The 24826-nt window shown below is 35.5% G+C and overlaps 3 protein-coding genes across 13 annotated transcripts in view; 1 reads left to right on the top strand and 2 right to left on the bottom strand.

Annotated features, from left to right (window-relative positions):
* LOC129799012 (carnitine O-palmitoyltransferase 1, liver isoform) overlaps window positions 1-916 on the bottom strand; it is a 40478-nt gene extending 39562 nt beyond the window's left edge. For all 6 annotated transcript variants that reach the window (XM_055842586.1, XM_055842589.1, XM_055842592.1 and 3 more), the window contains exon 1: window positions 423-916. The gene's annotated coding sequence lies outside the window, so the exon portion shown is untranslated. The remainder of the gene's footprint in view (window positions 1-422) is intronic.
* A 3121-nt stretch (window positions 917-4037) lies between these two features.
* LOC129799011 (60S ribosomal protein L38) lies at window positions 4038-4474 on the top strand. Its single transcript, XM_055842585.1, has 2 exons — window positions 4038-4130; window positions 4188-4474. The coding sequence occupies exon 2, from the start codon at window positions 4189-4191 to the stop codon at window positions 4399-4401; it is 213 nt and encodes a 70-aa protein (XP_055698560.1). The 5' UTR covers window positions 4038-4130; window position 4188; the 3' UTR covers window positions 4402-4474.
* The window catches only part of LOC129799008 (centrosome-associated protein 350-like), a 168930-nt gene continuing 148570 nt past the window's right edge, over window positions 4467-24826 (bottom strand). For 3 of the 6 annotated variants that reach the window (XM_055842577.1, XM_055842576.1, XM_055842578.1), the window contains 5 exons: window positions 20866-22893; window positions 16516-17028; window positions 11339-11742; window positions 9517-11279; window positions 4467-5031 (listed from right to left, as the gene is read on the bottom strand). In XM_055842577.1, coding sequence (XP_055698552.1) covers window positions 4559-5031; window positions 9517-11279; window positions 11339-11742; window positions 16516-17028; window positions 20866-22791 — 5079 coding nt within the window. In that variant the 5' untranslated portion in view covers window positions 22792-22893 and the 3' untranslated portion in view covers window positions 4467-4558. The remainder of the gene's footprint in view (window positions 5032-9516; window positions 11280-11338; window positions 11743-16515; window positions 17029-20865; window positions 22894-24826) is intronic. The other 3 variants (XM_055842579.1, XM_055842580.1, XM_055842581.1) reach the window with 3 other exon arrangements.

Below are 24826 nucleotides of genomic sequence, written 5' to 3'. Positions count from 1 at the left end.
ATTGCGGGCTTTTGTGGGGCAAAAAGAGAAAGGAAAGTGCAATGCTGACCTGGGGCAAAAATTGTCGGATTTGTCTGTGGGAAAGTGTTGGAATTTTTCACGGAAAAGTCTTTTGTTTACTCCACTGAAAAATTGGGTTAATTGGGTCAATGATTTTTTACACATTTGACGGAGGGGAAAGAGACAAAGTTAGCTGGGCTAAATGAGAGGAAGAGAGACGGGAGAGTAGGTGAGAGAAAAATAAACACATGTGTGTGTCGCCATCAGGTGTCAATACAGCGAAACACTGTGTGAGTGACGTCGTGTGCAGTGACGTAGAAGGAAAATGAGGAAAATCATCATTTAAACTCTTTATATTTTCCATCCGATAGAGCTAAAAAATTGACTCACTGAATATACCACCTTGATGCATTTTAATTTACCTCTTTATCCGCTTCACCACATGAAAAAAAGCAACTTCTCAGCCACCGACAAATCTGCACGCACACACAAACAAAAATCCAACAGTACAAAGTTCAATCTCCGCCACTGTCTCTTTCGCTCTCGTCAAAAATAATCTTTTCACGCTTTTCCTCAGCAATTTTTTGCCAAATTAGCTATGGGATTCTCACTTGGGAAATTTTCTGGTGCCCTTCAATGCGGAAATAAGGTGGATTTTCACGAGCACTCACGCGGAAATTAGTCCAGAAGAATTCTTCCTTTTCACACTTTTCACCTCCAAATCGCAACACTTGCATCAACTGGAGATGGGGCAATGCATTCACAGGACACTATTCTTATGTCCAATTCGGAAATACACGACACAATTGAAATAAAAAAGGCACAACGAAAATAAAAATGGTAAACTTTCAGGGAGAACTCGTGCAAAACAACTGCCCCGCACGCTTATTTGCAAACGACTGAACAGAAAACGGAGTGGAGCAAATGTGTACTAAAATTTACAGTTCACAATCTGTAACCAACTTCACGATGTTGCCACAAAATTTAAAATTGTAACGAATAGTTTTGATAATGAATCTCGTATTTTCTATAATTTTTTTTATTAACTCAGAAAATAGCTGGATAATTAAAATATACTCTTAATTGAATACTAAAGATCAAATAATCAACACTCCAGTTTAGTTATTAGCAGGATTAGCAGACAACAACCATTTTAAGGTGCCGTCTTTTTATTAAGTTGAATTGTGTTTTATATAACTATTTTAAATATATATGCATGCACAAAGCACAAATGCTATTATGTTTATTAATGTTATATTCGTTCCATTGAATAGTAAAATTTTACTCTTCTTGAGAAAAGGACATTCTACTACTCAGCGAGCACCAACTGCTAACCGATTTCAATTCAGCTGAAAACATTACAGTAGAGTCGGTAAACAGTCTGCTCTGTTCCTGTGGACAGTAAATTTCACTGTTTCTGAGAACAATATTGTACTCCTGTCAAATAGTTTCGTCAGATATCTTTCAGATTTCTGCAGAAAATATCTACACCTCTGCAGAAAATCTGCCGAGAAATCTGTAGATATTCCTATGAATTTTATTTGGGCTTGGGACAAAATTCGTCAGAAATTTTTGCAGATTTTCTGACGAATCCTGGTGCGAACTCTGACGAATTTCTGTAGATATTTTGCCGATTTTCTGTAGATTTTTTTTCTACATTCCATACTTTCCAGACAGCTGTGTCTGAAAAGATGGAATATTTTTCACTGAAGTTTGCAAAATTCAATAGAGTTATTCTTGGTGATATCACAGTGTTTATATAAAATAAAGAATTCTACGACGCCGTGTAATAAGTAGAGAATAGTGAAGTGAAAACTTTAAGCAGAATGTCAACCTAAATTTTGTGTTTTTGTATCATTCGATTGGCGATTTTTAAGAAATTAATATTTTTGCTCGATTCTTTTTAGTTATCTAAAATGTTTAATCGGTAATGCTTGTTAAGCAGAGCATACCATTTTCTTTGTAACTTCTACAGTTTCTTGATAAATCAACAATATTCTTGTTGAGACAATGGAGACTATGCAGATTTCCAATGCAGAAATTCTGCCGAGAATCTGCAGATTTTCAGAAGAATTTCTGCCCAAAATCTACAGATTTTCAACGTAGAAATTCTGCCGAAAATCTACAGATTTTCTCTGAATGTACTAGAATATTCCGTTACAATTCAAAAAACCTCCGAATAAAATCGCCCGTCAAATCACTGCTCTACCTGCCGATTTTACTATGAGGTTTTTTTTGAATTGTAAAGGTATATTCTAGTACATTCAGAGGAAATCTGTAGATTTTCTGCAGAATTTCTGTCAGAAAATCTGTAGATTTTCGGCAGAAATTCTACCGAAAACCTGCAGATTCTCGCCAGAATTTCTGCATTGGAAATCTGCATAGTATATACACAATTTATACGTAGGGGGAGGCTTTGACCGTTCGTACATACGCTACCTTCAAACACTTCATATTTTTCCCATATTCCTTTATGAATCTCACATATGGCTATATATTCTAGCCTTAAATCCCATCTTTCCTGAAAAAATTGAGAGTCTAATCCTTTTTTCCTAGTTTCAGGAAGCAAAACATAAAAACAGGTCCAAAACTGTAATTTTGCTGTGTAATACTTCAGACGATTGTGCACAATTAATATCACTTTTCTGAAAAAGTACTATCACAGAGGGTAGAGGGGTTATTAGGGTTCAGATTTATGTAAAAATCTTTTAGGCTGAAGAGGCACTTTTTGTGGGTGGAAGAAAATTCACAAACTTGACTCACATTCATGGATCGCACATAGAAGACATAGCTTCTCGCACATTTCCCAGGAAACTTCATTTTAGATGCGATATCTCATATTCACATCTACTGTAATCTACCGATTTGGTCCACCACTAAAAAGTAAAACTTAAAAATCTTAAAGTTGATAAACAAGAAGTAATATGACTCAAATAGGCCGCAGTTGAGTAATTTTTAAGCAATTTTGCATTTCTTTGATATAAAAATATTTTTCAAGCTTGCACAAACTGAATATGCAATGAAAGACATCTACAATAAAGCTCACATAGTTTACAACTGGTTTTGACAATCTTTGACATAACCTCACTTTAGTGTTGTTTTTCATGTCAAAGAAAAAAAAATTGTCCGTGAGAAGCTGTTTTGTGAAAATTTTAGCCTGTTTACCTGCTGAAGCTCAATATCTGTGCTAGATCCCGATTCCTGCAGCTGCAGGAACAGAGATATCTTCAATGATGCGCATTCAAACGTTTTTATGCATATCAGGCTCCGTGGAGGAATGGTGGAATCTTGTGTGGTCTTCTCGCTTGCAGAGTTTTAGTTAATTTTTAGCTTTAAAAACTTATTGATTCGTGTAATTTTGGTGATATTTGGACTTTTCAAGAAAATATTCATCAGATTTAATCGTTTTCGAAATGAAATTCTCGTAGAATCAAGCAAAAAAAATGGTTTTTAGTGTCATGAAAACATCTCTCAGAAAAGTTCCAAAAAAGTGTTATTAGAATATTTTATTCCTTGTACAAACGGTTTAATCAAGTAGATTAGAGCTCCCTTTAAAAAACAATGATGTGCAACTTTTAGTGTCCGGTGCAAAATTGACGGTGAAAATGGGGTGTTCAATGATGGCGTGAATCGTGTGCGATAATAGAAACTTGATTCATCTATCGGACAAATCGCCATTAAATTTTCATTTTCCTCTGGAGGAAAATCTAAGGATTTTCTGGGATTTTGTGGGGTGGGATTATGAACCTTATAAGTAAGACATTTTTTTTGGCATAGTTGGAGAATCCATACGGTTTGCATGGTAGTCAGAAAAAATCACTGAACTTGAACATAATTTTTGTGTACGAAACATCAAAGCCTCCCCCTATAGTTTATTGGTCCCGCCGGGCGCTTTCATATTTTTGGCGCTCTTAAATTTAGTACAACATTTTTGGCGCGACAATTTTAGTACATATAATTTATCCAAGACACCCACCTTAGACCCATATGGTGGCGAAAATGTGTATTATTATTTTCCTGTTCAGCCGGCATTTCCGGTGAGGCGCTCTCTTTTGCGTGAAACGTCAATCCGTCAGCACGTTTCTATTTCGCTTTTTGGTGAAAATTTCGTATTTTCTCTGACAAAACAGGTAATATTCCGCCGGAAAACCTTTCTAGAATTACCATTAATCACTTTTTTATTGCAGGATGCCTCGTGAAATCAAGGAAGTCAAGGATTTTCTGATCAAAGCGCGCAGGAAAGACGCTCGTGCTGTGAAGATCAAGAAAAATCCCCAAAACACCAAATTCAAGATCCGCTGCTCCCGATTCCTGTACACACTCGTGGTCACTGACAAGGAGAAGGCTGAGAAGCTGAAGCAATCCCTGCCACCGGGCCTCCAGGTCAAAGAAGTAAAGTAAACAAAGTGCGATGGTGTTTTGAGGTTATGTGACCATAATTCCCGGAAAGAAAATAAACCACGAAGTAAAAAGGTTTGAGTTGTAAGTTCTATTCTCCCTACAGAGGATTCTAGTACAAAAAAAAAAAAAAACAGGCACACGGTTAAAATTCGTTGTCTCAAGTGTTTGGTGGGAACTTTCTGGTGTAAGCCACGTCAATGTCCCGGATGGCATCCTCGAGAAGGGTGCTGAAAATGGTTTCTGTCATTGTATCCAACACCTCAGTCTCCTCAATCTGGAAATTGCTCCATTTCCAATCATCCTCCAGCATCTCCTCAATCACAATCTCGTCAATTTGATCACGCTTCCGGCGACTATTAGCCGGAAGCTGAAGACTCTGTCGTGGGTAGCTCCCAGCTCCAGGCAGGATTCGTCCGATAGACTCCAGGATGTGCTCCTGGATGCATCCCAGTCGATCCGGAGGATTGAAAAAGGCCAATTTGTTGCGATAAAGTCGAACTCGTTGGAAGGGGGCGTCGTATTGGGTGTCCAGAGTCTCTTTGATTTCGCCGTAAATCTCCTCGCACATCCCCACGATGATCTTCTCATAGACATTGGTGATGTTGTGGCATTCGGATTTGTCCAATTCTGCTGAGAAAACGAGAAAAATGAGCTTTAGGGGATTACAATCCTTGTGCCTTGTTCATTGGGGTTGGAGAGCTTCTAGAATTCCAGGTAAGAGCTGCCTTTTTCTGATTAATTTTTTTGTACCTCAATTGCTATTTGACCTAAATTTTAGAAGGATAATTTGAAGATAAGCCCAGCTAATCTGAGATCCTTATCAATTGTTTTAAGAATTAGGGAGTTCCGCTTTGAAAGAAATTCCCGGCACCGAAAAAAGCCCGCGAATTCATTCCTATGACAATGAAAATTGGCATAACCGCAGGAGATATTTTTTGAATAAGTTGCGAAAACGCCGTGATGTATGCAAAATATTTTGGGAGACAATTTTCAGTGCCAACTTCATAAGAAATGTACATATTTCAAATTTTCAGCGGGAAAATTTTGCACACATTCAGGAGCATTTCAAAAATGATTTTTTTTAAATAAAAATTAGCTCCGAATAGTAGGCAATTCATATCTATTTTTTTCAGTCAGTTTTCACTTAAACCGGACCTGTCTTTGCAAATTCTAAATGCAAATTAAATAGGGAAAGTTGGGGCTACTTTGAACTGTGGAGCTATATAGATATCGATTTCTTTCTTTCGCCTATTAAATTAAGCTAGTCCTTACAATTATTTTATTTAGTAGACCAAAAATTGATTTATCTATCCAAATTACATCATAAAAAATCCAATTTCCTTTACAAATAGGGGAAAGTACTCTCTCTTCGAACGTTCATGCCTTCGAATAATGTGAATTTCTTCTACTTTTCCTATGAGATTTCTACAGTGCTGTCTCTCTATATATGCACAGTTTGGGTACTTTTTTTTGACAGTTCTCTCTCTGAATATGCACAACTTTTTTTGAAATTCCCAACGGTTTTTTTCTTTCTTTTAATAAATTTTCATTTTTTTTATTGTTCTAGAATTTCCCGTGTTATTTTAAATATAATATGAGACAGAAAACATAAAATTAAGAAAATTAGAAACAAGAAAAATTAGTTACCAAGAAAATAATTTTCTTTATTACTTTGTCAAAATGTAAAAAAATTGATTTTGAATGCAACCGACACAAAAGCTGTGCATACAGTTCTGTCTCTCTATATGCACACTCTCTATATGCACAGCTTTTATGTCGGTTGCATTCAAAATCAATTTGTTTACATTTTGACAAAGTAATAAAGAAAATTATTTTCTTCGTAACTAATTTTTCTTGTTTTTAATTTTCTTAATTTTATTTTTTCTGTCTCATATTATAGTTAAAATAACACGAGGAATTCTAGAACAATAAAAAAATGATAATTTATTAAAAGAAAGAAAAAAACCGTTGGGAATTTCAAAAAAAGTTGTGCATTATTCAGAGAGAGAACTGTCAAAAAAAGTACCCAAACTGTGCATATAGCGAGGCAGCACTGTAAGAGAGTGTGCATATAGAGAGACAGCACTGTACATGATTGTCACAAAATTATCAATATTTGGTAATAAGCTAGCTAATATTTAATAGAAATGGTTAGTCTCTTAGGGCCTCTACACATTGGGAGCAATTTTTGTCAAAAATTGCTTTTTTGAAGGAATTCCCTGCAGCGTTGTAGGGGGAAACGTCAAATTTCTGTCAAAACCGCAATTTTTGACGAAAATTGCTCCCAATGTGTAGACGACTTTAGGAAAACTTAAAGAAAATTCACATTATTCGAAGGCATGAACGTTCGAAGGGAGAGTACTTTCCCCTAAGCTGTGAAATTACTGGTTTTACATTAGATAAATCTGTTTTTTTTTTAAACTAATAATCGTGTGATATCGAAACTTCCAAAGATCCCAGAATTCCAAGGATCCCAATAATCGCGAGACTCCGATAATCCAGTGAGCTCGACAATCATTAGTCCCAGGATCCCGAAATTTCTAAAGATCCCAGGATCTCGATAATTCCGGAACCCTGATAATCCCGCGATTCCGATAATTTCTAATCTCACGATCACCGAAAAGTTTAAAGTTCCCAGGACCCCGAGAAAAAATAATTCCGATTATCCCACAATTCCGATAATCCAGTAATCCTGATAATTTGCAATCGTGGGATCCCAAAATTTCAAGGATCCCAGAATCATCACAGTTTCTGGACCTTAATAATTCAGCGGCTCCGAAAATTCAGTTATCCCGAAAGTTTCAAAGATCTCAAGATCTCGATAATTTCGGTATACTGATACTCCCGCAATCTCGATAATCCAGCGATACCGATAATCTCTAATCACGGGATCGCAACAGTTCCAAAGGCTCCAGTATCCCAATAATCACAGGGAATTCTCAATAATTTCTTCAATAATTCAGCGATTCTGATGATAATCTAGCGATTCCGATAATTTGTAATTGCGGGATCCCAAAAATAACAAAGATCTTATTATCCCGGTAATCCCATATTATCCCGGTATGCGCTTGGTATTAATCCATTCCTGACCACAGTATGATCAGATCCGAATTGCCACTGGGAAAGGATGTTTAGTTACTTTAGTTTTACATTGATGTGAGATATAGGTACACTAGATTCCGGCATTATGCACATTTTCGGGACCGAAAAAAAAAAACGCGCGAAATGGCATTAACTCTTTCGTCTCTTTTGGGACTGTAGTACCCAAAGAAGCATATGCATTTTCTATGAAAAACAATGTTTTTTAATTATTCAGAATTGATAAAAATCCGATTCTTGTGGATGATTACAAACTATAAAGATGTCCAAATGTAAGATATTTTTTGTAGGACCTCAATTAATTCTTGAGCTTAGATATTTTTGATTAAAAATTGTGAAATTGGCTTGCAGCATATGCTGCGGTCCGGAAAGAGTTAAGCATAGAGAAAAATTGCATACCCGCAGGGGCTTTCTTTTGAATAAATCTTCCGTAGGGTGGAATCACCACTTCTCGACAGTGCCTCACTTCTCGCCACTTATATTGAAATCGCTATTTTCCACGATTTATGAAATAAATGATCCACAAAGTTACTTGTATTTTTATTGCTGCTACGTACAAAGTCGAAAAACACTAATTTTTTGTTTTGAATTTAAATGTTTGAGCATTTTTTGGAGGAATTTTTTAAGCAAGTGCATCGAATCCAATATTTCTTATCAAATATAGTAAATGTCATGAAAATTTTATCTAACAAAATTTAATTTTTGAATAAGTAATTTGCCTATTGAACATTTAATTACATTCGGCGAATACATAAAATTTGTATTTAGTTAGTTAATATTTCATTTTATATTATTTTTATGTAAAAATGAGCCATGACGGAAAGTGGTAATATTCTAAAATTGATTCACCACCTGTCGCCATAGCTTTTCAATATGCGACGCTAACTTCACTTCATAGATTCTCAGTTGTCAAATCTACTTTTGTTTACTTTCTGCAATAGTCTAATACTAATAATTTGATTTCTCAAAAAAAAGTGAAGAAAAATCATTTAATGTGAGTAATAATAAGGTGATCATGAGGAAAAAGAAATGCTGAATGTATTCTTTGCATATTATTGCTCAAATTAATCGAGTTTGAACTTTTACAATTGGGTGGCGAGAAGTGGTTACAGAACTGGCGAAAAGTGGTAAAAAGTGGCGACGAAGTGGTTATTTTTGCATTGTTAATAATAATCAGTTTTTTATGTACTTCCACGTTGAATTGTAGGACAATTGTTTTGAAGAATCTAGAGCTGTGTCAAATTTGAGTTATCTGATAATAAGAGGTCAAAAGTTATAATACAATTAATTTCACTTTTTCCTAAAAGTGGCGATAAGTGGCTACTCCACCCTAGAACGAATTTCGCGCGAAGTAAAAGTAGTTCAAACAAAAAGATTCAATTAGAAATGCATTAACAAACAGTAATTTTTGGCCAGAGTTCATCAATAAATGGTTAAAATATTTAAAAAAAAAATTACCGTAATAAAAGAAATTAAAGTTTTAATCTGAAAAAGAAGCATAGTGTTTTTAAATTTGCTGCGTCGCACCATAGTATATATTCAGGCGTATTTCAAAAATGATTTCATAAATTGACTCCCAAGGGTAGGCAAACTTCCATAATTGTATATGTGCATAATTCTGTCAGGTGCATAATCCCGAATGACTTAATGCCGGAACTGAGTGTACAGCCCTACTGAGGTAGAAATAGAAATTTTGTTCTTTTCTTTCTTTGCGTGAGGCATAGTAATGCCAAGATTTTATTCAAAATGACACACTGAAAGTTTGACATCGCGTCGATTTTGATAATATTTTCCTTCATACTCTTTCCGGATTTGGATTCTGGGTGGTAAATTATTTTCTTAGACAGTTACACTATATAAAATAAATGGAGTTTGAAAGAATTTAATCTGAAGAATTAAAATTCAGTAAATGTTTATCAAATAAACCATGAGGAGCTAACTCTAAAGTAATTTTATCTCAAATTTTTCTAGTACATTGCTCTAATGGGTTAATGAAAAAACAAGCATAATAAATACCTGATTGATTTGATGCATAGAGTTCCTTTGTGCGATTGTTCACCAATTCCGCAATCCTCTCTTCCGATGGGAAAATTGTCGCTAAGGGGCTGTCCTGAGCTGGTGGAACGTATGGCGGTGGCGGTTTGTTGGGAATCTCCCTGAGAAAAACGGCCGGAACTGACTGTTCCAGTTGCTTAATCTCTTGCTCTATCTGCATCTGCTGCCTCCTCAGTAATTCTGCTTCGCTGATAATATCCGGCATTCTGTTGGGAATTTTGTAATCCCGGATTTTTTGTTGCGAAAAACTTCCACTGCCTTGTGAATCATCCGAAGATTTCGGATAAACTTCTCCATAGGCTTCTTGGATGAATTTGCTGGAGGTTTCTTGGGACGGATTGTCATCTCCCTGAGATGGATTTTCTGATCTTTCTGATGACGTTGATGCTCGAGATTCTTCTGAAGATGGCACAGAGGCTTCAGGGGAGGAAACTGATGAATCCTCTCGAGGACTTAGAGCTTCGAGAATTGGAGATTTTTCCATTGTGTTGCTCAAATCTTTCAGGCTGACATCCACTTCGATGATTCTCTTCTCCAATTCCGTGGGGACTTCCTTGATGCTGGAGACATTATCTTCGGGACTGTCAATTGAAACTGATTCTTGGATGGTATTTAGAGATTCTTGAGATATGTTATCGAATATTTCACTCTTGGAATTCACTGATAAGTCGCTATCTTGGCAATTCACCTCTGTCTCTTCCTCCGGGGAATTCGAAATATTTTCAGAACTTCTATCTTGTATTTGCACATTCTCCTCGAGCCCTTCAATCTCCTCCACAGTCGCTTCGTCCACAATTGTCGTTTCGCTAAAAGAGGGCAATGTCATTTCACTGATAAGCTGCTCTTCTTCAGCTTCATTGAGAATTTCCTGACTGAAACCTTCTTCAATTGAAGGAATGTTATCCTGGGCGGAATCTTGATAAGTTTCTACATTTCTGGGCACCTCTGTCGATTCATCACGAAAGGAATCTTCAACGGGAGTTTCTGATTGACTACTGGCTTTTTCTGAATTTGTTTGATTCTCCTCACTTTGGGAATTTGATTCTTGGGAGTTTTTTGAAGATTCCTCCTGAGATTTTTCCGAATCCTTTTGCTGAGTCTCCTGAGGAGGAGCAGGAGGACTTTCTTTAACAGAAGTCACCGTCTCAAAGTCATCCGTTGAATAATCCTGAAAAGCATTCTCAGAATCTTGACATTTCTCCTCTCCAGACCCTTGAGAATTTGATTCTTTCGTAACTGAAGCCATTGATTCCTCCAAAAGCTGCTGCATTTTCTGCTCATCGTGAAACTCTTTCAGAATCCTCATTTTAGCTTCCTCATAGAGCTGAGAAAAGTCATTTTTAGTCATTTTATAGACATGCTTCGGCTGAAATTTTTCTTCTTCCCTCCCCACGAGCTTCTTCCACAAATTATTCAATTTAACACCACGAACATCCACAAAATCTCCTTCATTTCCACTTTCCTGGACAATATTCTGAAGAATCTGCAAACTCTTATCGATATCTTCAACTCTTTTCAGTTTTACATCTTCCTCCTCAATTTCTGACTTCTCCGTCAGAGCCGGAAGATTCTTCTCAGTCAATCTCTCAAGATTAGAATTTAGAAGTTTCTTCTCCATCTCCTTCACATCCTTTTCTTCCTTCTCAAGCCTCTGATGCCACTGCAAAAGAAATTCCACATGTTCCCGACGTTTCTGCAGTTCCTTCTCCCTCTGTTCCAACAATCTGCAAAGCAAAATCATTTCCAAAACTATTTCCACTAATTCCCATCCTAAATTTCTTACTTTTCAAGAGTATCTCCAGCTTCAATTTCATATCCTTTGATTGCTCCACGATGTTCCGGTGGCGGAACTGGTGATCTTCTCAAGCTCACCACATTGGAGATAGTCTTCTCCACAACCCTGACTCTATGACTAGGAGACTTCCTGGCCATCATTGTATGAGTCTGAGTACGCAATTGACGTTGAAGTTCAGCACGTTCACGTTCCAACTTCAATAAAATGGCACGCTGCTTTTTTCTTATAGCTGAAATCTCGAGAACTCTTCCCTTGTCCCTGAATCTCTTCTTTTGCAATTCCAACCATGCTATTTGTCCCCTAGTTCTGTCAATTAATGCCTTCTCGCGCATCCGGATCATCGTCATGAGATGATCTCCTTTCAATTTCTCCGTCTTGATCATCTGCTCATACTGCCCAAAGAAACGGGCAAAGGGTATTAATAAAGGGTGCCTCATTCAATTTATTTAACAGAAAAGGGATCTTAATTCTTGTTTATTTTTTGGACACCTTGAATTATTCTTATACTCGCGAATTCTCGAAGTAGCGGAAAATTTTAAAGTTCTCTTGAATTCAGGAATACTTCTGAAGCTTCTGAAGTATTTTATTTTTAGATTCGCGAATGCATTTGACGTCTTTGAATAGTTTAAAACGTTCTCAGATTAGCGAATACTTAGGGTAAGTGTGCCTAATTCCGGCCAGTTTGCAATTTCGGCCACCTTTTTTGTTCCCCGAATTTCCATGAACTTTTAGTTTTCACATACCCTAGAGATTATACAATGCAAAAGAATAACAAAAAATGTGGCTTTGACAAACGAGATGACGTGAAAGAGATATTGGAAGAATTCCCTAAGGGCAAGGAACTATGAGAATGAAGGTGGCCGAAATAGGGCACCAAAGCTATGTCTATATTTTTATTCATTTTAAAATGTATTAGGGTAAGTGTGCGAAATTTCGGCATAGTTGCAAATAAGCATCGAAGTCCTAAGTTTGAAATGCAATATTTTTAATTCATATTGATATTTCTTGATACTTCCTTTTCGGGAGGGTTGTGTGGAACCTTGAAAACTAGTTTATCATCTTTGTTTTCTTTAAATCACTTGCTAAAATATTGAAAAATTAATAAAAAATATGGACATTCCTTTAGGTAGTATTCCGGCCACTTTGAGTGAAATTCCGGCCACCTTGTTTGTGACCACCTTTTGTGAAGCAATTGATAGAAAATTTCAAAACGTCTTATGGAACGAGTTTAACATTTAGTTTAATACGTTTATGTGACCCATAAGCCCTGAGATCTTCCGTGTAATTTGTCCTGAAGACCTGAAAAGTAGCATCTCAAATTTACGCGCAGATTCCCGTAGCAATTTTCCCTTCCTGAACTCTTCCAAAGCCTTTACCATATCATCTTTTTTATAGAAGCGATGGCTTTTTTCTATGGACATTGTAAAACTTAGAAATTGAAAAAAAAAACATAAAATGAATAAGAAATTTAGGAAAGCTAAAAATGTTGCCGGAATATGCGACATTAGCTCACCGGAGAGACGCTCACAATGTATATACTTTTTTACGCGAAATACAGGATCCAACTGGGAAATTATACCCGAAATTTAAAGATTGATTGACTATTAACATGAACAGAAACAATATTTAATGAAACCTAATCAATTTTTATGAAAAACTCTGAAGGAAAGCCCTCTGCACTTCACCACAAATCACAAGACTGCTACAAACACAAGTGATCTGTGATATTTTTTGGAAGATTCTTTCCACACTGAGTTTTTACAACACAATTAATATTCAAATTATACCTAAAATTTAACGGTCTTTATGTTAATACATCCTAAAATGAATAAATATTTAAAAGCAAAATGAATTCATTGACTATTTGAAAATTACATACATAATTTTAATTAATTTATTTGCTTGGCCGAAATTACACTCAAAGTGGCCGAAATTAGAAGCTGGCCGAAATTTGGCGCACTTACCCTAAGAATAATTTTAGAGTAAATAAAGACGATAAACTCTTTACAAGGTTCCAAGCAACACTCTTTCAGAAGAAAGAATAAAAAAAAATCAATTTGTATTTAAAATATTACATTTCAAATTTGAGACTTCGACGCTTGTATGCAACTATGCCGAAATTTGGCACACTTACGTTATAAAGTTTTTTTTGGATTCGCGAATATTTTTGAAGTCGTTGAAGCATTGTAGGATTAGCGGAAACTTTTGAAGTAATTAAGAATTGAATACTTCTGAAGTATTCTCGGATTCGCGAATATTTTTGAAGTCGTTGAAGCATTCTCGGATTATCGGATACTTTTGAAATTTTAATGGATTCGCGAATGAAGCATGCAGATGTAGATGAAAAAAAATCCCAACGCTTGAAATGAAGTCAGTTGCAGTAGGCTTAGGATTTTGTTTTTTTTTTCTTCGGTGTAAGTTTCAAGAAAATTTAATCAGCTATCTTTTGGTGAAATTCTTTTCAAAAAATATTGATTTTTGACTAAATGGCAAAAAGATGGAGAGCATGCGGAAAATAAAAATTGACACTTATCTCAAAAGAATAAGCAAGTATTCCCGGATTCGCGAATGTTTTTAAAGTTTTTGAAGCATTCTCGGATTAGTGAATACTTTTGAAGTTTTCTTGGTTTCACGTATATTTCTGAGGTATTTGCAAAGTCTTGAACGTTCTTGAAGTCTTTGAAGTATTCTCGGATTATCGGATACTTTTGAAATAATTCAGAATTCGCGAATACTTATGAAATAATCCAAGATTCGCGAAAGTTTTTGAACTCTTTTGAGCATTCTCGGTTTCGTGGATACTTTTGAAGTAATTTAAGGATTATCGGATACTTCTGAAGTTTTCTTGGATTCGCGAATACTTCTGAAGTATTCCCGGATTTGCAAATACTTTTAAAATCTTTGAAGCATTTTCGGTTTCGCGAATACTTTTGAAGTTTTCTTGGATTCGCAAATACTTATGAAGTATTCACGGATTCTCGAATCTTTTTGAAGTTTTTGAAGCATTCTCGGATTAGCGGATACTTTTAAAGTAATTTAGGATTCGCGAATATCTCTAAACTATTTCTATATTCGCGAATATTTTTAAAGTCTTTGAATAGTTTGAAACGTTCTCGGATTAGTGGGTACTTATAAAGTTTATTTTTGGATTCGCGAATACTTCTGAAGTATTCCTAAATTCGCTAAGATTTTGAAATATGATGCATTCCCGGATAGCGGATATTTTTAAATTAAAGTTTTCATAGATTCCTGAATACGTTTGAAGTGTTCTCGGATATGTGAGTGCTTTTAAAGTCTTTGAAGCAATCTCGGATTAGCGGATACTTTTGAAGTTATTTTGAATTCGCGAATACTTCTGAAGAATTTTCGAGTTGACGAATATTTTTAAAGTGTTTTTTGATTCGTGAATTCTCCTGAAGCATTCTTAGATTCGCGAATGTTTTTGAAGTCTTTGAAGTTTCCGGATTAGCGAATACTTTGAAAGTTTTCTTGAATTCGTGAATACTTTTGAAATATTCCTATATATTCTCAAATGTTTTTGAAGTCATTGAAGCATTTTCGGATTAGCAGATACTTTTGAAGTTTTCTTGGATTCGCGAATACTTCTGAAGTATTCCCGGATTCGCGAATATTTTTGAAGTCTTTGAAGTATTCTCGGATACTTTTGAAGTAATTTAGGATTCGCGAATACTTCTAAAGTATTCCTAGATTCGCGAATGCTTTTAAAGTCTTTAAAGCATTCTCAAATTAGCGAATACTTTTGAAGTCTTCTTGGATTCGTGAATACTTCTGAAGAATTTGATGTTTTCCAGGATTAGCGAATACTTTTGAAATTTTCTTGGATTCCTGAATACGTTTGAAGTATTCCCGGATTCGCGAAAATTTTTAAAGTTTTTATAGCATTCTCGGATTAGCGGATACTTCTGAAGTTTTCTTGGATTCGCGAATATTTCTGAAGTATTTGCACAGTCTTGAACGTTCTTAAAATCTTTGTAGTATTCTCGGATTATCGGATACTTTTGAAATAATTCAGAATTCGCGAATACTTATGAAGTAATCTTAGATTCGCAAAAGTTTTTAAAGTCTTTAAGACATTCTCGGTTTAGCGGATACTTTTGAAGTATTGAGGATTTGCAAATACTTCTGAAGTATTCCCGTACTCATGAATATTTTTCAAGTCTGTGAAGCATTCTCGGACTAGCGATTACTTTTTAAAGTTTTTTTTTGGATTCGCGAATACTTCTGCAATATTCTCGGATCAGCGAATATTTTTTATGTATTCTCAGATTCGCGAATAATGATAAAATTGAAGAATATACTTTTAATTGATCATTTATTGATCCTATTGATATGCCCTAGAAGTAATTTTTAGCTATTGTTCAATTTGTTTAGAATTAGTAATTTCCATTTTTTGCGCAACTTTTCTCAACTTTCTCAAGTTTTCCACGATTTTAGCAACATTTATTCTGCCACTATACATTAAATTTTTAGAACTGTTGATTTTTTCTGAATGTAGTATTAACACTTAATAAGTAAATTTAAAAAAAACGAAGAAATATCCGGATCATAAAACATTGAGCAATGTAAAATTATCCAGGGCAAAAAAATATCAGGCAATTGTAGTTGATTTTAAGAAATTCTCAAGCCTAATTCCGACACTAAATTTACCGGATTGTACTTTTTCTTCGACAATATATAAAGTTTAAACATCCTTAAGAAATCCTGGATTAACATCTGCCCTGTACAAAATATCGTTTCTGATAAAAATACAAGAATACGAAAATCCACAAATAATTTCATATGAAAAAGCCAATTACAAAATTACTGCTTTCTCACCATTCTCAATTTCCAAAAAAAAGGAATAAAATTTATCTAACTGATGCTTATCAATGGAAACTCCTGTAACAGTAGATAGAATTGTGGTGAAAATTTTACAAATATCATGATCAAGTAATAATTAAAATTTCAAATATTAATTTTGTATTATCGAATTTGCGATTCCAAATTAATTAACCTCGCTCAATTTCATCCCAAATTAAATTTAAAAAAAAAATCGCTAAACAAAAGTTACAGTGATTATGCCATAATGGAAACAAAAATGATACAACAAAGGAAGAAGATAGAGAAGTGAAGGGGTAACATAATAGTAGCAAAGAGATACTCACGAGACCAATATTTGAGTAAGTAATCGAAGTTTCTCTGGCTTCGTCGCCACCAGATGAAATGTACGACACTTCCATGTCGGTTTGATTGAACACAGCAAATATATCACTGCCAATAGTGCTATTTGTCTCCCTGGCATCCATCAAATTGCCATCGATGGCTCTTGCCTCGAGCCCATTTGACTCCTCGGTCGATTTATTGGCTCTACAATTAACAGTGCCGGAGCCCAAATCAATTTCACCGCTCTTGTCCACTCCTTCCGAACCATCAATCTCTCTGACACTCTCCCGAGGAGCTGCTGTTGCATCATCATCCAGCAGCTTCTGGTCATCACGAGGGACACTCTTCACCGTTGAATTTACTTCCTCAAAAGAATCTTCATATTTGGGATTTTTTCCAGAATCTTCAGTGGCTTTTGGAGCAGAAATAATTTCCTCCTCCTTCTCATTGGGTGGCGGATTCTTTACCAGATGCTGAGTAGCATTTGGTGACTTGTTGAGTGCCGAATACAATTGCTGCAATTTTCCACATTTGCGAGAAATTGCACGGAGAGGGAGCAAAAGAGTGAAAAAAGCAATTAATCTCAATTAAAATTTTTCCATCGTTTTTGTCTGTGCCAATATACAGTTGAGGAAATAAGAATAGGATCATTCGAACATTATACATAGAGCAATATTCCGGAAAAATCATTTTCTCTATGGGACATTGGTGTTCTAATCGTTATTAAAAGGTTAAAATAGGTCTTTTTTAAATAGTTTTTGATGAAATATTTTACTGTAAATTGAATTTTAGTAAAATTAATTTTGTCGTGCCCACTTCCCAGCGAGCACCAAATGCTAACCGAATGCAATTCAGCTGAAAACATATGTATTTTCAGCTGAATTCTGCTAACCTTGAAACAAAATTGGCGATTCAGTGCCATTTCCATATATTTGGTTAGCACTTTTTGTTCGACAACTGCTGATTAGTCAGCAAATTTTTGCTAGTCGATTCAGCAAAAATATGCTGAAAACGCTACTTTTTTCAGCTAAGTGTGCTCGCTGGGTTATTGCAAAATCGGTTTAGAACAGGTCTGAACAAGGAAACATTAAATAAGATTCACTTCAATTTTTTCCATATTCCTTTAATTTTTGGCCTAATTTTTCAGAGACTAGCTCACTAGCTGTTTAATACACTGCCAATGATAGGTCAGATTCATTAAAGGAATATGGAAAAATATGAAGTGTTCTAGAAGTTCATAGGTAATAATTGAGGAATATTGATTTTTGCCAACTTGTAAAAAATCATGTTTTTTTGTTTATAAAATTCACTTTAATTTATTTATAATAAATGCAATGGTTTATTGATATAAACTTTTAAAAAAAAATCGCCATCTTAAATTTTTGAGAGTCAAAATTTAACCACTCTAGAGGGTGCATTTTTTAGCTTTTTGGAAAGATCTTGGAATTTCCAACCCGACTACATCGGTCACAATCGGTAATGAATCGGTAAAGTACCCATAAATGACCTATATCTTTTTTAAATATTCTTTTTTTTGAGCGAAAATTTGTTAATCAACTAGATGAAATACGATAAGAGCTACAAAATTTTGGTCTACAGGGGACCGCCCCTTCATAAGACGCCCTAAGGATCATTATTATAACCTTCATTTTCACTCATCCCTCTTGATCTCCGCCAAAATCTTGTTTTTTGGTTTATTTCGAAAACAGCTCCTACAATTTCTTTTACTTTTGGATGTGTTTTGGAGGTGGTCCAGGTGAATTTTCTCTCTATAAGGTAAAGTACCCTCACTCGACCGGGTTTCTCCATTCGACCGGTGGTGGTGGGTCAATTTTTGAATATTTGATGGTCAATTTCGTCAATTTCTATGAATTTGTCACTGGTTCGTATTCTTCATGGAATAATTGACCTATTAATGTTTGATCATACGCAAAATATTATAGCAAATATAAATAAATTGAATAAATAAATCTACCGGTCGAGACGAGGAACCGATCGAGCAAGGGCACTTTACCTTATATTATATATCTATGACTAAAAAACCGTCATTTTGAATTGTTGAAGGTCAATGTTTAACCACTCTGGAGGGCCTATTTTTCAATCGATTTGACTAAATTTGAATTTTTTGGAAAGTGAAACAGTAATAAATCACAGACAGTGAGCAGTATAATCTCTCGATGTTGAGTTATATATTTTTCAGATCCTTACCCCCTAAAAGTTGTTTTTTTTTTATTCCCACCCATCCCTCTCTATAACGAGTAGGGAAATTCTGTAACAGTATGACAATGTCATATGACAAATTTAAAAATTTTTATGTGGTTAATTCGGGAAAATTAATTGAAACTCACATCCATATCAGTTACTAAAAGCTTCATAAAGCTCCTTGCAGTGGCCATTCGATGTTTCCTGGATTTTACTAGGTCCTACTCCCGAATTTTAGCTTGAAATTTTGTCATATGACATTGTCATATCGTTACAAAATTTCCCGACAGGTCTCAGTACTCAAAAAGTCGTATTTTGGTAAAATTTTCTAATTTTAAGTTTCGAGTTTTATTGACGTCACACTGATTGTCCGGCTGTGCGTCTATATATACGTCTGTTACCACGCTTAGAGACTAAACGGTTAGAGATAGAGACTTGGGATTGGGACCTTGCTTAGGACCTTCGGGGGATTCTCTATAAGATGACTAGAGCAGAGGTGTGCAAGAAACCGTTGAAACCGAATTAACGTCAAATGAAACATGTACGTCAATGGTCAAAACGCTACTATAACAAACTTATTTTGACGTTAATTCGGTTTCAACGGTTTCTTACACACCTCTGGACTAGAGGCTCGTTAACTTGTCCCTCATTTTCCCCGACTCCTCCCCTTCTCATCGAAAACCATGTTTTTTGAGATTGCTCGAAAACGCGTTGTGCAACTTTTTTTTGTTTTTTAGGTTTTTGATTACATTTTAGAGTTTACCCAGGCGGACATTTCATCCTTATAAGAAAATACCGTTGAATCATTCTTTATAACGGTTTTTCAAAGTTCAAGGTTGAAAAAGCTCTAGAGAGCGTATTTCTCAACCGAATGGTATCATGTTCTGACTTATTGGAAAGGTCTTAAAATTCCTGACGATCATGAACTGATTTTAAATAATTTTTAACCTAAAGTGATTTACAAATCTGTTCAAATCGGTTGTGAACCGGTAATGAATCGATAAGTAATTTTTGTCCGAAAATCAATTCTATTGCTCTTAAAACTATTTTAGGGGATCTTTTGAGTGATTTATGATTCGGTTTTATCAATGTAGAACCGGTAAACAATAAATGATGCGACATTACTTTTGAAGTATAGCATTACAGTCACGAGTTCGAATACTTCGCAGAGGCTGGGACGTTTTGTCACCTCTTTTTTTTTATACTTTTTTTTTTACCTTTTTAATTTATCCTGTAAATCTAAAATAGTCAGAAAAAAATATATTTTTAAGTCACCAAGATCACGGATGACGCACTTTTCCTTAAAGGGAGGTTAACGTTTAAATTTTAGAAATAAAGTTTGAATAAAATTGTTTTTCAGGAGTTGTTTTCTGTTATAATTCTAAAAATGTATAATTTTTAGAATTCTGATCTCGTGAAAATAAAATATTAGTGTTTATCCATTTTCACCATAATCAACCTAGATCTCAAACGGTAAGCCATATCTGCGTGCTGTCTTTGTTGGCCTTCTCATAAGTTGATAATTACTCACAGAATTTCTCCCCATTCACTCATTTCTCTCTTTCTATACACACAAAAATAATTTTACATCTTTTTATTCGATTTTGATGATCAATAGAATAATGAACAGCTCTATACTAAAATTATAATTGCATTTTCTAATGTAACAATTATTAAAATTTCTTACAATCACCTCTAAAGGCGTTAATGTCGTAAAAATTCGAATTTCAATGTCGAAAATTTAAATTTTATGCATTTTTGCCTCACACTACTGATCGGATTTGTTAGCCATTTAATCCTTTTTTTGATGAAATATATCTAAGCTCAGGAATTAATTGAGATCCTACAAAAAATATCTTACATTTGGACATTCTTATAGTTTGTAATCATCGACAAGAATTGGATTTTTATCAATTCGGAATAATTAAAAAACATTGTTTTTCATAGAATAATCATATGGTTCATTGGGTATTCTAGTCCCAAAAGAGACGAAAGAGTTAAACAAAATCAATACATTCTCAATTTGAAAGGAAGGGGTTTAATGGCATTTTGATTAAAACTGATTGGTGATCTTGGAATTTTTGCCGTTGGTGTAGGAGTGGTAAAGAAAAAATATACATATAAGCGATAAAAAAGAGGGTCTAACATACCTGATTCATTTGAATGACTTGAGTGAGACTCCGGTTGAATGCTTCCAATAAATCCGTGAGATTTCCCTCATGGATTTCTTGCCTATTGGCCGATGTGTCAAGAGGTTTAAATTTATCACTCGATAGACTTCTGAATTCACCAATTTTCCCACCACCACCACCCTCATTATTACTGTTCCCATCGTCATTTGGCTGCTCTTTCGCAATCACCACCTCTTCTACTCTTTTCCCTGGCTGTGACATAATCCTCATTGTATCAGCTAGTTCCGCGGACAGTGGACTCAATTGATTATTGTCTCGTGCAGCGGCGGGAGCAATACACTCAGTAACTCCCTTCACTGATCGACCCGATGATGCTGATATATTGGTGGTCTCCGGTGAGGCCTCCGGAGACTTCCCGCCATCAGACACGGAAGCCCTCTCACTTCGACTGATCTTTGTGCTACTAAGTCGAATGCTTGAGGGAAAAATTTCCGATTGGATGGAACTGATGTCGGAGATTGTATTGGATTCGGGCAGGTGAAGGGAAATTGAGGAGAAATTGGTCAAGAGTCCCTCGGAAATGCTTCGGGTATTGGGATTTTTCTTATTGGAATTTTGGACTTTTTGTGGAGGATCTTCCAAGCTTCTTCCCCTCTTGGCATTGTATTCCTGCTGTAGAGTCCAGCGATTGATATCTGTCCATTTATCAGGATTCTTCCTGGAACCACTACTTTTACTTCCAGATGAAGCTGAAGTATCTTTAGGAATGCTTTTCAGATGGGTTATTGTGTATTTCTCCGGAAGTTGCGCATTGGAAATTGCATCTAATTTCTCCCGGACAGCCGTGATGAAGTTATAGGGATAGATATTAACGGGAGTTGGTCGTAACCAATGTGGAAGATTCTCGTTGGAAGGCTTCTTTTTCTTTTGCTCCTTCAACATGGACACCTTGAGATGATCTGGCACTTGAAGTTTCTCCACAGAAGATTTTACCTCAATCCCAGATTCTCCTTCAATCACCTTCCCACTTTCGCCCAGCATCACTTTTCCGCCATTTGATTTATCGTGAATTTTGTGGGATTTATCTCTGTGGCTGGGCAGATTCTTATCTAAATCATTTGTGTTCACACCTTGAGGCACTTTAGGTGTTCCAACAATTCTCACATGATGAAAGTTCCCTCGATTTTCAGTGGCACTTGTGGTGCGTGGAGACTTTTTCACAGTATTGTTACCTTTTATCTTTGCCACAACTTTCTGACTTCCCTTTGAGCCATTGGCATTTTTCCTCACAGTCACAGCAGAATCAAGTTTTTTCCCCATCACCTTCTGCTTTACATTTCGTCCAAGGATTTTCTTCGTGTTCTCCTGCAAATCAGCCAGACGCTTCTGAATTTCTAACTTCCGTGCCTGATCACAAGTTAGTGTCTTCTTCAGTTCCATCTGACGCTTCTTCTGTTGATCACGCATATATCGTCTCATCTCGATTGGATCATAATTCTTCACCTTTTTGCACGTATCATCAGCTGTCCTCTCGCCATGTGGTGGCATCTTCTTTTTTTCCACAGCACCACCACCATTGGATTTCACCGTCTTCTTCTCCGGTGATTCTCTAATGCTCATCAGCACCGATGATGAAATCCCATGCTGTGTCTTCATCCCATCACTAGCATGAGGTGAAAGATGGCAAAGTGGAGACCTTGGCGATTCATTCAAGTTTCTTACAACTTGTGTTACATTTAATGAATTCACCACTTTCTGCTGCGACTGTTCACATTCTATTTGTGATTTATTGTCATCATGGGTGGATTTTTTGAGATTAACCTGAAGAAAATGTTGAAATTCCTCACTCATCTTCTCCCTGTCTCGTTTCATTTGTCTCAAATCCTCCTCAGACACTTTCATCACGTCCATCTTCACCAAATCCTCCTCCACATTATCGCACATCCCTCCATTTAATGTTGCACGATTCTATCTTGAAAATTTCCTACCTAACAATGTGCATCATACCCAAATGGCTTTAGCCAAGTTAAATGAACACAAGAGTATCTGCAAAAAAAATACCAGAGAGAAAAGAGCATGAAGAAAAATTTTATGGGTGTCTATATCATAAAAGTACATCACATTAATGATGATAAAATTGCAAAGTTTAGTCTTCAAACATGGACAAACCGACAATTTACTTAAGCAAGGGGCTTCTCAGCTGGAGATTGGGGTACATCTTCAATTAAGGTATAGACTGGACTACATCAATTTAATTTTTCTTAATTGCTTGAACTCTAGATACCAGAAAGCTGTAAATGCAGTCTCTCGAGTTTTCGATAGGGGGAAGTACTCTCCCTTCGAACGTTCATGCCTTCGAATAATGTGAATTTTCTTTTAGTTTTCTTAAGAGACTTAGGGCCTTGACAGACATGAGGATTAGCCGAGAGACGGCTTAGTGTAATTATATTCGAAATAATGGCTAGACATAATTTCCATCATTTTCCACTAAGTCGTCTCTCGGCTTAAGTCGTAAGTGTGTCTAGGGCATTAGACATTTCTATCAAATATTAGTTGGCTTATCATCAATTGTTGATAATTCTGTGATAATTTAGTGTAAATCTCTTACGAAATACAAGAGAAATTCACATTATTCGAAGGCATGAACGTTCGAAGGGAGAGCACTTTCCCCTACTACGAATTTTTCACTACTTATGCGCTAGAGATTCCTTAGGATCACTAAAGTTTCAGGACAAACGGTTAGAGATAGACTTGCGGCTTTTTGGAGATTGCTCTATATATCAGCCTCTGAATCTTAAACAGAACATTCACTTTTCCATAATACTTCCTCTTCCCCTTAAAAAAACATTTGGAGTTTAAAAGGAACAGGGAGACTTTATACACTACATATTCAACAATGCCCTTGAATCATCCCGTTTAAAGGTTTCCCAAGGTCACAGGTAACATAGCTCTAAATAAGAGCTCTCAATTAAAGCAAATTTATATCAAACTTATTTGAATCCTTTATGTAGCCGGGCTTTTGCCCTGAAAAATATGATCAAATTAAGAATAAATTGATTTGTGAGATTTCGGAAAATTTCCACTAATTTAAACTGTTCAAAAAATCAAAACTATTTTAGGTACGGACCTTAATCCTTTGGTTTAAAGGCCGTATGAGCACTATTAGCGTTAAAAATGAGCGAAATCGCTTAATAAATGCCAAAAATAAAGTATAAGATGAGTATAATTTTTGCAATTATTTGAGACTGACAATTATTAAATTTTTTATTGTCTTAATATTGAATATTTTCTTTTATAAAAGATTTTTCAGTAGCCTAAAATCTTAGAATACAAGTATATAAGGGGTTTTCAGGCATTTCAAGAGCTAAAAAACCGTAAAGATAGCGTAATAATTTAATAGTTATTTTACTTAAACTTTTAAGGCATATTAGAAATGTTGTACCAACAAAATTTTCTAAAATTTTCATTTCAAATTTTGGAAATTCAGAAGTTGGATTGAGATTTGGTTTCTGAAATTCGCTTGATGAAAAGTATTCAGTTTCTCCATCTGGGGGCAGGTTTATTAATAACGTTAGACCTCCTAATACAGGCTATCTTCATAAATACCGTAAATACGGTTGACTTTACCGAAGGTGACCTTATTATATTATTATTCGTAAGCTTTTCTTTAAATCTAGCATTTAGGTCTGGTCTTTATTGATCCTACATGTTAGAAAGGATCGGGAAAGACCAGATTTAAGTTTAAGAACTAAGGGAAACTTTACGAACTGCTGAACTGGGTGATAGTTATTCATATCGTAAGTGCTGGTTACTTTGACAAACCCCTATTTGGAAGCTTTTCTTTACTTCTAGAACTTAAGGATGGTCTTTACCGATCCAATCTACCATGTCTGATCGGGGAAAATCGTTCGTAAACAAAATAATTAAAGAAAAGCTTATGAACAGGTCCGGGTCAGTCACCCTTACGTTATATGAAAAT

The sequence above is a fragment of the Phlebotomus papatasi genome, chromosome 1 (assembly GCF_024763615.1).
Source record: "Phlebotomus papatasi isolate M1 chromosome 1, Ppap_2.1, whole genome shotgun sequence".
Taxonomy (NCBI): Eukaryota; Metazoa; Arthropoda; class Insecta; order Diptera; family Psychodidae; genus Phlebotomus; species Phlebotomus papatasi.
Note: the sequence above shows the minus strand (reverse complement) of the source record. Positions and strands in the feature narration are given on the sequence as shown.